The sequence below is a fragment of the Amblyraja radiata genome, chromosome 4 (genome assembly GCF_010909765.2).
Source record: "Amblyraja radiata isolate CabotCenter1 chromosome 4, sAmbRad1.1.pri, whole genome shotgun sequence".
NCBI lineage: Eukaryota > Metazoa > Chordata > Chondrichthyes > Rajiformes > Rajidae > Amblyraja > Amblyraja radiata.
In genome coordinates, this window is record NC_045959.1 from 71,992,545 (window position 1) to 72,005,844 (window position 13,300).

Below are 13,300 nucleotides of genomic sequence, written 5' to 3' on the forward strand. Positions count from 1 at the left end.
TGCAGAAGCCTTGGGGGAAACAGGGGCGGGTCTCCACTGACCAGAAGCTTCACTAGACCAGCCACATCAATCAAGTTAAAGGCTGAATATCTGCTATGAGTGACTCGCATCCTAACTACCAAAACCTTTACCAACACTTGCAAAATACAACCCAGCAGCATACTAAGGTAACAAAGATAGCAGGTGCATGGGAATACCTGTAGTTCCCTTTAAAGTATCACACTATCCTGATTTGGAAATAGATTATCAGTCCTTCATTGCCATTGTGTCCAAATCCCTGATACTCTCCATACGGTGCCAGTCTTTTCACGAGGACTGCAGCAATTCAAGATGCTGGCTCATCACCACCATCTCAAGGGCAATTAACAAAAGGGTGATAAATGCTGGTCCTGTCAGCAACACCCAAATTCCCCCCAAAAATGATAGCTTAACACTGTTTATAATACACAATATTCTAATATTTCATAACATAACACTTTAGCTGGTCCATTTAAAAAAAAAAAGCAAATCCCAATTTCTCCAAATGTTAAAACATTCAGAAATAGACAGACTGCTGCAGAATATTAAAGGTTGGACAATATTTCACTGCAATGATCAATTATGATATTTAAGAAAGAACTGCAGATGCTGGAAAAATCAAAGGTAAACAAAAATGCTGGAGAAACTCAGCGGGTGCATTACCGTCTTGTTTGGGATTATTTTGTTAAACTCTGCTAATCCTACCATGAAAAAAACATACAATTACCATTTCTTTCCTGAAGCTACTGTAATGATATTTTGTTATTTATTCTGCATTCCAATTATCATCAAAGCCATTTATTTAAGTGCTTCTGCATAACAAAGAGCAAGCTTCGTAATGGCCAACACCAATGGTCAACCCATACACAATTTTAAACGGATTTGATAATTGAAATGCAGAATAAATCACAAAATATAATTTATAAACAGCTACACTTGCAGAAACGCATACAGTAGAAGTTTCATTTTGGAAGACCACTAATGGCCCGTTGCAAACAAACAGCTATTGGTGAATAGAGAGACAGCTCAGCAAAGGAAAGAACTGAGAATTCAAAAAATAAATAAATCCATATGCCACATTGCTTGGCTTATATCATACTGCTTGCCCAAATAATAATTTCACAGTAGCTTTAGGAAAGAAATGGTAATTGTATGTTTTTTTTCATGGTAGGGTTAGCAGAGTTTAACAAAAAAATCACAAACAAGGCGGTAATGCAGTTTATATACTCCCAAGTAAATGTTACATATGAAGGAATTATGCATGTAATGAATTTCAGTGCATCCCTGGAGACAAATCTAAGTTCCAACAGTATTCATTGTGGAACCACCAGACATTAACCCAAACCTACTTTGTGAGTTTTTGCTTAATATCTTCCACAGAATGTTCATAGTTGCTGTATGCACATTCAAACTTTGTCAGCAGCCTTTGAAAAGAATGGGTACAATCCTCCAAATTGGCCATAATGGCAGCCCAACCTTGATGCTGAAGGTGTTCATCGTGGACCAATCTTTCACAAAATGAGCAGAGTTTCTTTGCAACTTCATACATCTCCTATCCAAGAAAATTAAAAACACAAATCTCAGAAGTGTAGTTATCTACATAGCAATTTAAATATTCGCCAAAATATTTATTCCCCAAATATTTCCACCAATACTTTGCCTGTGTATCAGATACATGTTCCTGATGTTAGAAAAACAATGAACAAATTGATGAAAATTTCATGATAGGATCTCAAACAAATCAATAACACAATTTAAACCATCAATATAATCTGGAACCCAATTGGATTTATGTTTATAAAATATGTCTGTTTAGTATGTTTTGTAATGGCTCATGATGGCAAATTCAGCCTCAGTTTTTAAAATGGCATTTATGAGTTTCCATGAGCACAATGTTTCCAATAAATTTGTTTTTTGAATGAAAAGCTGCTTTGATGACAATTACCCAGAGGAACATTTCCATCCACCCTTCATTTAAAACACAGAAGGGACACGTCCAATTAATGTCCCATTGAGGGCAATATCGCAATCTAGAACATGCTTAATGCAGAAGTTAATTTTCAGTCAAGATCTATTTTATATCATAGAGCAGGGCTAGATCCACTGTCTGAACATCTTCCTTAATTGCTGTCCTCCCTTTCCTTACTATGTGCTTATATTATATGTTTATAGAAGACATTTGGGTAGCCCTTAGTGTTACATGCAATTCTATTTTCACATTCTTTACCATACTTATTTTCTATTTCATCTTCCCTCTCTGTTTATCATATTCAATCTGCCACTCACTAGAATGATCAACTTCAACCTACAACCACCTTTCTTTGTTGTATAATACTCTACATCTCCTTTGTCATCAAGGAAGCTTTGCCTTATTTCTTAGAACCAGATTGAGCAATAACTCCTTGACAGTCATCCTCATTTACCGGCCACCTAAACGAAACCCCTCCTTCCTATCTGACTCCACTGAACTCCTCACACTTGCCTCATCCCTCTCCCCACGTCTGCTGCTACTTGGTGACTTAAATATTCACTTGGACTCCCCCACCTGCAAGCTCGCATCTGAATTCGCCTTTTTACTTGACAACTTCTCTCTCACTCAGCACGTCACCTTTCCCACCCATGACAAAGGTCACATCCTTGACCTGGTCTGCTCCACAAATCAACCGGTACTCGACCTCCATCCATGCCTCTTCCCCCTCTCTGATCATAAGCTTATATGGTTCACCATCCCTTCTCCGACACCTCGCCCCCGCTTCCTCCGAGAAATCACCTTCCGTAATCTAAAATCCATTGATCCCCACCATCTCTCTGACCTCCTCTCCACCACTCTCCCCCTGGACTCAACCCCCATCTCACCTGATGATCTCACAAACCATCTCAACTCCACCTTGTCTACCTCCCTTAACACTATGGCCCCCCTCAAAACAAGAACCGTAACTTTCAACACATCTTCACCCTGGTACACACCTGCACTTCGTAAACTGAAACGGACTGGTCGCCGACTTGAACGACTCACAAAGAAATCATCTCTCGCAGTCCACCTTGAAGCTTACAAACTCCACCTCACTGATTACAAAGATGCCCTCATTGCTGCAAAATCTGCCTATCTCTCCTCCATATTCACTGATCCCTGCCTAAACCACAGAACCCTCTTCTCCACAGTGGGCAACCTCCTCAAGCCTCGAGCCAACACTCTCCCTACCTCTACTCCGGTTCTCTGCAACTCATTCCTCCACTTTTTCGCTGATAAAATCAGCACCATCTATCAATCTTTATCCCCTGTACCCGACTCCCCAGCATCTACTCCACCACCTACCAAGGCCCCTCCTTTCAACATCTCCACTGACCTCCTTACCCCTCCTCCACACTGCTTCCTCTCCCAGTTTGACCTGGTCACCCCTATTGAAATCTCCAAACTCATCAGCTCTTCCAAACCCACTACCTGCTCCCTCGACCCTCTCCCCACTCCCCTGCTGAAGTCCTGCCTCCCCGTTCTCTGCCCCTACCTCACTAATCTCTTCAACTCCTCATTGTCCCAAGGAATTGTCCCCTCCGCTTTCAAAACTGCTGCTGTCACACCAATCTTAAAGAAACCTGGTCTTGATCCCTCCTCTCTCATTAACTACCGCCCAATCTCAAACCTCCCCTTTCTTTCAAAAACCCTGGAGCGTATCGTTGCGTCGCAACTTCATTCCCACCTCCTTGCGTAGCCCCTCCAATCTGGCTTTCGCCCCCTCCATAGCACAGAAACTGCTCTCCTCAAAGTCCTCAACGACCTCCTCACCTCTGCTGACACTGGTTCCCTCAACATCCTCATCCTCCTCGACCTGAGCGCAGCCTTCGATACAGTGAACCATAACATCCTGCTCACCAGACTCAAAGACATCGGCATTGAAGGCTCTGCACTCAGCTGGCTCCGTTCCTACCTTTCCAACAGATCCCACTTCATCTCTCTCCACAACCACACCTCTGCTACAGCCAGTCACTCAAGGCGTTCCCCAAGGCTCCGTACTCGGCCCCCTCCTCTTCATCATCTACATCCTCCCCCTTGGTCAGATACTCCGCCACTTCAACCTGGACTTCCACTGTTATGCCGATGACACCCAGATCTACCTCGGCACCAAATCCCCCCACAAACCCCCCCTCTCCCATATCAACTCCTGTTTGTCAGCTATAAAAACCTGGATGCAACATAACTTCCTCAAACTCAACAGCGATAAGACAGAATTCCTCCTCATAGGCTCCAAAGCCACACTCAGCAAAATCAATAACCCCACTCTCACCATCGACGGCACCACTGTCTCCCCATCTCCCCAGGCACGCAACCTTGGCGTGATCTTTGATTCCACCCTCTCCCTTGAGCCTCACATCCGCCATGTCATTAAAACCTCCTTCTTTAATCTCCGCAACATCGCCAAACTCAGACCCTCTCTCACACCTCCCGCTGCTGAAAGACTCATCCATGCCTTCATCTCCTCCCGACTGGACTATTGCAACTCACTTCTCCTTGGCATCAGCTCCACCTACATCAACCGACTCCAACTGGTCCAGAACGCAGCCGCCCGACTCATCGCCCACACCAAATCCTGGCATCACATCACTCCAGTCCTCAAACAACTTCACTGGCTTCCCATCTCCCACCGGATCACCTACAAAATCCTGATCCTCACCTACAAAGCCCTCCACCATCTGGCCCCCCCATATCTCACTGACCTCCTCTCCCCCTACCAACCCTCACGGTCCCTCAGATCCACATCAGCCGGTCTCCTCTCTATCCACGTCCAACCTCCGCAGTTTTGGGGACAGAGCCTTCTCCAGGGCAGCTCCCAGGCTCTGGAACTCCCTCCCCCAACTGATCCGCAATTCCGTGTCCCTCACCATCTTCCAGTCCCGCCTCAAGACCCATCTCTTCACCTCTGCCTATCCTTAGCCCCACGTCCCCCTCCCTTTTCATCTGTGCATTAATTGCCTCATATTGTGTTTTGAATTGTATTCTGTCTTTACTTTGTGTACTAGTCATGTCTCTACTATTTATTTCATTCCCCTTACATGTTTTCCCTCTACCCGCTAAATTTTTGTAAGGTGTCCTTGAGACTCTTGAAAGGTGCCCATAAATAAAATTTATTATTATTATTATTAACTCGAGTCAAAAACATATTGATTAACAGCTCAGAAATTGCAACCCAGCATTTAAATCCATGATCTTATCAGTTGTCATACTGCATGGAAACAGGCCCTTCAGCACAATTTGCTGAGCAAGATGCCCTGTCTACACTAATCCCACCTGAGTTTGGCCCATATCCCTCTAAAATGTTCCAATCCATTTTCCAGTTTAACCCCCTACCCTGGGTAAAAGACTGTGTATTCACTGTATTTATTCCTCTCCTAATTGTATATACCTCTTCATGATCAGCCCTTAGTCTCCTTCACTCCAAGGAATAGAGTCCTGGCCTGCTCAACCTTTCCCGACAGCTCAGCCCTTGATCCTGGCAACATCCTCGTAGATCTTCTCTGCAATCTTTCTTATAGCAGGGTGACCAGAACTGAACACAATACTCCAAAAGTGGCTCTGCAGTTTGGACGGCTGGATTGTATTCATGTACAGTCCCCTTCTTTTGACTGGATTGCATGCAAACAAAAGCTTTTCATTGCATCTCGGTATATGTGACAGCAAAAATCTAAATTGTAACATAACATCCCAACTTCTATACTTAATAGAAAGACTGATGAAGGTCAATGGACCAAAAGTCTACCTTGCCACCCTATCTACCTGTGACGCCACTTTCAGGGAACCGTGTACATGTACTCCTCGAGCCCTCGGCTCCATAACATTTCCCAGCGCCCTCCCATTTTTTGTAAATTCCTGCCCTGGTTCGACTTCCCAAAATGTAACACCTCACATCTATCAGCATTGAACTCTATTAACCATGCCTCAGTCCACTTGCCCAGCTGATAACAATCCTGCTGTGATTTGTGATAACCCTCTTCACTGTCTATGATACCACCCACTTTAGTGTAATCTGCAACCTTACCAATCATGTCTTGCACATACTCAGCTAAATCGTTGATATAAACCACAAACAGCAATGAACCTAGCTCCCTAATCTGGGAAGAACACCGTTAGTCACAGGCCTCCAGCCTCCAAAAAACATCCTTCCACCACTCCCCTCTGCTTCTTTCCATGAAGCCAATTCTGTATCCAGACGGGTGGGTCTCCCTGGATGCCATGCAATCTTATCTTCCAGAGCAGCCTACCATGAGGAAAAACAAAGGCCTTGCTGATGTCTGAGACAACAATGATGGTCTGGCCCTCCTCAACCTTCTTAGTTACTACTTCAACTGTCAGATGAGAGCTACTTTCAGCAACACATATTTGGTAATGTTTATTAATCTTACCACTGCAAGTTGAGTTCTAGAGGCCACTGTGTGAAAGACAGCTGGCATCATAAGAGACTCCTCCACCTTCAACCCCATCTCGTTTTCTGCAGAGAATGTTGTTTTAGGAATAGTTGGTGCACGGTCACACAGAATCATCTCCTTGTTGTACAGAAATATGGGATTTGTGTCCTATGGTATTAAAATTTAAAAGTAGTGAAATTTAAAACGTTGCTAAATTTGTTGAAAAGCATCTTCCTATAAGGCACTAATGTTTGGTCAGCAAACTTACCAGAAGACCCACTATTCTCAAGTTATGCAAAGAGAACTTTAAAACCCACTGTATTTTTAATAATTGCATTTCAATTAGAGAATATACAGATCATATTTCAGCTGTAATATACATTACACAATTAAAACCATGGGTCCAAAATTTACTGTTCTAGATACTGTAATTTAGCTGCATTTTAAAATGTGAAGGCAACAAGAACAGTGCCATCAACAACCAATATTAAAGGTTTAATGTTTATTCTGATTAAATTGAAATAGTCCTATTTTAAAATATTGTTGAAGTTGTCAACCGATAACATCGCAAATTAATTTGTCTATATAGATTTAACGGTCACTTACCGTTCCGGCACTGTAGCTACAAACGCGCCTGTCTGCCACCATACATTCTCCTCCATTGACAACCAATACTTGATGCTGTGTTGCAATCTTATATTTAGCTTGGATGGCATGTTTAAGGTCTGCAACACTGAAATCATATAATTACCACACTTAATGCATATCTCCTTTTGTATTGTACTACTAGAATTAGAAGCCAAATACGCAATGTATTATTTTTAACTGTTCTCAGTGTATTGGTGTGTTAGAGAACTATTCTCAGTTCTTCTTGTATTATTTTTAACTGTAAAACCTTAGCCCAATGCACTGTTCCAGAAATGGTGATGGAAAATACAGTGCAACTACCCAAACCAACAGACTCATGATCCTCGGGTCTATTCCTGTGTTATTTCCTGAATCTCAAAGACTATAATTCACAAATATTGATCAATCCAATCACATTAAAATAAAACTCAATTTAACATAAACTGTTCAATGTTCTTTAATTACAGATTGTTACTCAAAAGTAATGATTGTTCCTCTGGTTGAGCTCTCAATGGAATAATTCAAAAACAGGCCACATTTTAAAGAAAAAAAGTCCCTATAACAGTTTGCCAAGAAGATTAATTTAAGTTTTGGCAAATACTGAAACAAACAAAAACAAAAGGCTTAATCTAGATGAGTAGAACATCTCGCTTTAAATGAAAATTTAATGTAGAAACTCATTTTGAAATCATTTTTCCACTCTGAAAGGCTTTACTACCACATATTGTGGAAACAAATTAAAAATTGCTCTTTTGACAAGTCTTGCAATACTTGTGTAGTTTGGAAAACAAGGGTGGATTAGTCAGTTTAGTTAGGCTACAATTCTCAACATGAGAGTTCACATCGATTGATCCGAGCATGATCATTAAATACATGATGATAGCAATAAAGATTCAGAGAATGCTTACATCATGCTTCATTTTTTTTTAAATATTACCAGATCACTAGTAAGTGCAATTCCATGGGCACCTCAATTGATTCTCTGCGTCTAAGATGTTTTTGTTCTTTAAGTGTTTGGTAAAGAAATAACCAAATTATTCTGTAAAAATTAAAACTTCAAAACTGTGTTAAATTTTGTTGTCAAGATTGCAAAAAGCTATGCATTATGTTTCAATTATAAAATCACCACACAGACCAGAGAAAATGCACACAGAATTCACGGAAAACTTTCTGAACATTTGTACTTACGTCTGTACAGCAAGTTCTGTGTCAAATGTAAGGGTAGTTCCAGTATTTACCAGAAATACATATAATTTCATGGTGCCACCGCTACATTCGTCTGCTTTTTCACTTCAGTCATTTATCTCCTATTAACAAAAAAGTACATTTATGAGTACATTTCAAACTAGTACGCTAGATTATGTTAATGCACATCCAAGTGAGCTGCAAGTTACTTAAATGTACAGATATTCTTCAATCGCTGCAGAACCAAAATTCGAATAAAGTTGTGCACAAAATTGTTATGCCTTTTACCTAGTGTTCTTTCATTCATTGCTATATTTCTCGTGCAGCTTTCAGTCTAATCAACATAATTCACTATTACATCCGAATTCTCTCCCACTTGGAAATAACATTTCCCAGATATAACAACAAAACCATATGCCTGTCCAAAGGACGTGACACCACTCCACTAAATTAGGCCGTACACTTTCCTAGCTTCTAATGTGGCCTTGTAGAATTCATCTTATCCATGAAACGTCTCTCCTAATTATATTTAAAACAGAACGCAATGGCAACAGATGCAGCTTTGAGACATCATGATATGAAAACCACCTACAACTCAATCTTTCTCTTTTTTTGCAGCACATCATGTGCAGATTTACCATATATATCAAGAGTTGTCAATTTCTGGGACAATCCATTTGCTCTGTTGCACATATTCCATGCATCTCAGCATTGATTTCATATGTATCTTTAAGTACCTGCTGAATATAAGATTATTTAAATTTACCAATTTAAAAAATGTCAAATCTTAAAATGAAATTCTGTTTTCACTTTCAAATGCATTCGTCCCAGCCAATGTGATTAATCAATATACCAATTTACTTTAATTATCAGTTCTTCCTCATTCCTTGTTCCTTATTTTTTTCTCAAAAAAAGGGATACTTTTTAGGATGCCTTCGCCAATGTCTTGGCTCGTCAGCATGTGTTTCCTGCCAGTAACATTACAAGTGTCTTTTAGTAAGTAGACAATTTCAATGGAAAAGGCCATGCTACATCTTCCTACAGCAAGATCTTTTCTATATATGTTGGTGCCATTCTCACCCTATCCTCCACTTGTCTAAAGGTACACATAGCAATAATAAATTGCTGCAGCATTTAACCTTCCCTGTTGTATCACTGATAACTGTATGTTATTTTATTGTTAATAACACCATGTTACATGTAATACAAGATACATGACACTGGCTTAACCAATGTTGTTAACATTTCATTTATCATAGCCGTTTTCTAAATGCAGCCTACACTAGAGAAACAAAACAGATTGGGTGATCACTTTATGAAACATCTGCGCTCAGTCCACAGGGGGTGATCCTGAGCTTCCTGTTGCATGGCTTTTTGATTATCAATCACACCCTCATGCTGTCCTGCCTGTTGGTGGCCTCCTTCACTGCCATATTGAATCCCAATGTAATTTAAAAGATCAAAATCTTCAGTCTCATCATTTTGCACTGAACACTGAATTTTCCAATTCAAGGTAAACTGCTCACTCATCGTATCCCATTACTATACTTGTGTGCCTTTCTCACCTTGTTTCTTCTGAATGCTCCTTATCAGCTGATCGGTCTTAACTTCTCTCTATAAGAAAGGTCTCGACCCAAAACGTTGCCTATTTCCTTCGCTCCATAGATGCTGCCTCACCCGCTGAGTTTCTCCAGCATTTTTGGCTACCGTCTCTATATAGATAGTCTTTTGGCTTGCACTTCACTTTGAATACCCAGAGTAGGGGAATCTGGTGCGTCTTGTACCAGAGGACATAGGTTTAAGGTTAGATGAAAAAATATTTAATAGGAATCTGAAGAACAACCTTATTCCACACAGGTTGATGGGTATATGAAACAAGCTGCCAGGGGAGATGGCAGATACTATAACACCATTGAAAAGACATTTGGGCATGTACGTGAATAAGAACGTTTTAGAAGGATATGGGCCAAACGCGGGCTGGTGGGACGAGCGTAGGTGGGGCATCTTGGTTGGTATGGACAAGACGGGCCTCTTTCTATGGTGTACGACCTCACCCCCAAGCTCCCATTTGAAATCCCTGTGGCGGCACCGGCTGGTGGGCCACGCACTATACATAACCTTCAGCTCTTAGAGGGGTCATGTGTCCCGGTGACGAGAGGTCTACTTTCCCCCAATTCAGAGGAGGATTGCCAAGCCAAAATATTGATTTTAATTTTGTTTTTGCTACAGGTGCAGCTTGACTGGCCTAATTCATCCAGTATATCTTTCGGTGTTGATGAAGCATTAATTATTTGACATATGTTAGAATACCAGTAAAGCCTTAGACAAAGTCCAATTTGGCACACCAATCAAAGTGAAACAGTAGCTGGAGGGTAATATGCAGAATAATTTGTGAGAGCTCAGCTCAAGTAAACCACATGATTTAAATGCAGGTACATAGCTGTTAACCGATCACACCAAAATTGGCACCGTACCTGATAGCGAGAAAGAACATTCTAGCCTACAGGAAGCTTACTGATTTGAGATAGGTTAGGCCCAAATATGCCAAATTTCATTCAATCAGCTGAAATTTTAGGTCAAGAGAATGCATATCAGAGATGAAATGTGTAGAAAGGAACTGCAGATGCTGGTTTAGTTTCAGACAGCAAAGGGTCTGGACCCAAAACGTCATCCATTCCCTCTCTCCAGCAAAGCTGCCTGTCCCGCTGAGTTACTTCAGCATTTTGTGCATATCAAAGGTATTTTATTGGTCACATTCACATACACCTAGGTGTAGTGAAGTGAAATGCTTCTTGCCATTTTGCAGCACATAAAGAAGGAATACAGACATAACATTAATAAGAGTTTTAAACATAAAGAACATTCCCCCACAATGGTTCCCATTATGAGGGAAGGCACAATGTCCAGTCCCCAACCCCAGTTCACCCATAGTCAGGCCTATTGAGGCCTCCACAGTTGCCTCTACGGAGGCCCGATGTTCCAGGCCGTTCTCGCCGGGTGATGTTGCTCCGGCGTCGGGAGAGTCCTCTCAGCGGCCTGGGAACCCTGGAACGGCCGCTTCTGCACTGGAGGCCGCGGCTTCCCAAGCCAACAAGGCCGTGCCGGTTGGAGCTCCACAACTGGCGATCTCATCTAGAGATCCCAGGCTCCCGGTGTAAAGTTCAGCGCCGCCGCCCGCAGCTGGTCACTCCACAGTCCCGCAGCTCCGCGATGTTTTCCCCAGCGATCCTCAGCTCACCGGAGCTCCAGCGCGGCGACCCGGGCAAGGCATCGCCCGCTCCGCGATAGCGCTCCAGCGCTGTGCCGCCGCCAAAGCCGAGGTTCTGGGCGGTCCCCGACAGGAAACGCCGCTCCAGGCCCGCTGGTAGGCCGCGAGGACGGGTCGAAGCTGCAGACAGGAGAAAAGCTGCCTCTCCGACCAGGTAGGGACCCTGAAAGATAGTTTCCCCCTTTCCCCCCCCCCTCACCCCACATAAAAAAGTCTAGACCTCCAAACAAAACACTTAACTAACTAAAATAAAAAATAAAAAGATGAAAAGACAGACAGCTGCTGGCTGGGCAGCCATGCACAGGACAGCGCCCCCTGTGCATGGCTATGCATATCATAGAGAATCTGAATCACACAGCACAGAAAAAGGGCCTTTCAGCCCCTCATCCATGCCAACTGTGATGTCCATCTATACGAATGTCAATTGCCTACATAATGCCCATATCCCTATACCTCTTTCCTATCCAGGCACCTACCCAATTATCTTTTAAATGCTGCAACTGTATCTGCCTCTAGCATCACTTCAAACAGAGTTTATTGGTATATGCACGTATGCCAAGGTATAAGGTCAATGAAATTCCTGCTTGCAAGATGTTGTTTATATTGAGGATTGTACACATGATGGACTGGGCAGAATCCACCACTCTCTTCAGCCTCTTGCATTCCTGAGCGTTAGATCAGATGCCTGATCTATATTGGTCTCAACTCTTCTGTACCATTTGGACAAGCCAAATAAATATACCGACTATTTTTTAATCCACAGGGTCAATTTCAGCTTCCAGTGCAAGGTTGAGGAACAGCATGTCATTTTCCTTCAGAGCAAAGTTGCAACTTAGCCTATTTCAACTGAAATGTTAACTGTTTCTATTTTGACAGATGCCACTGAGTGTTTCCAGCATTTGTATTTTTAAAAGCACAAATTTGATCTCAAATTCAGAAGCATTTCCACATACCAAATTAAATTGCCTGCAATGTTATCCTCTTCTCTTATGTAAAGCCGTTGTACCAAAAAACACATACAATCTACTTGTTGAAGGAAAACAGAAAACATTTTGAAAAAGTCTCTTATCTCGTCACTAACTGGTGTCAAATTGGGAAAAGGGGAAGTACAATGGGATCTGGGGGTCTTTGTCCATCAGTCAATGAAAGTAAGCATGCAGGTAGAGCAGGCAGTGAAGAAAGCGAATGGCATGTTGGCCTTTATAACAAGAGTTGAGTAAAGAAGTCCTTCTGCAGTTGTATTGGGCCCTAGTGAGACCACACCGGGAGTATGGTATGCAGTTTTGGTCCCCTAATTTGCCATTCTTGCTATTGAAGGAATGCAGCGTAGGTTTACAAGGTTAATTCCCGTGATGGAGGGACTGTCAAATGCTGAGAATATGGAGCGGCTGGGCTTGTATACTCTGGAGTTTAGAAGGATCTTATTGAAACACATGAGATTATTAAGGGTTTGGACACGTTAGAGGCAGGAAATATGTTCCCGATGTTGGGGGGAGTCCAGAACCATTGGCCACAGTTTCAGTAAAATGGGTAAGCTATTTAGGATGGAGACGAGGAAACACTTTTTCTCACAGAGAGATGTGACCTGTGGAATTCTCTGCCTCAGAGGGGGGTGGAGGCCGGTTCTCTGGATACTTTCAAGAGAGAGCTAGATAGGGCTCTTAAAGATAGTGGTCAGGGGATATGGGGAGAAGGCAGGAACGGGGTACTGATTGGGGAAGATCAGCCATGATCACATTAAATGGCGGTGTTGGCTCGAAGGGCCGAATGGCCTACTCCTGCACCTATTGTCTATAACCTTTC

The 13,300-nt window shown here is 42.3% G+C and overlaps 1 protein-coding gene across 6 annotated transcripts in view; it reads right to left on the reverse strand.

Annotated features, from left to right (window-relative positions):
• Positions 1 to 13,300, reverse strand: part of rb1cc1 (RB1 inducible coiled-coil 1) — a 164,141-nt gene that overhangs the window by 135,045 nt on the left and 15,796 nt on the right. For 4 of the 6 annotated variants that reach the window (XM_033019723.1, XM_033019722.1, XM_033019721.1 and 1 more), the window contains exons 2-5: positions 8,233 to 8,351; positions 7,024 to 7,150; positions 6,415 to 6,585; positions 1,368 to 1,570 (exon numbers count right to left, since the gene is read on the reverse strand). In XM_033019723.1, the coding sequence (XP_032875614.1) occupies positions 1,368 to 1,570; positions 6,415 to 6,585; positions 7,024 to 7,150; positions 8,233 to 8,303 (572 nt within the window). In that variant the 5' untranslated portion in view covers positions 8,304 to 8,351. Of the gene's footprint in view, positions 1 to 1,367; positions 1,571 to 6,414; positions 6,586 to 7,023; positions 7,151 to 7,952; positions 8,082 to 8,232; positions 8,352 to 8,867; positions 8,949 to 13,300 lie in introns of those variants that run through there. The other 2 variants (XM_033019719.1, XM_033019724.1) reach the window with 2 other exon arrangements.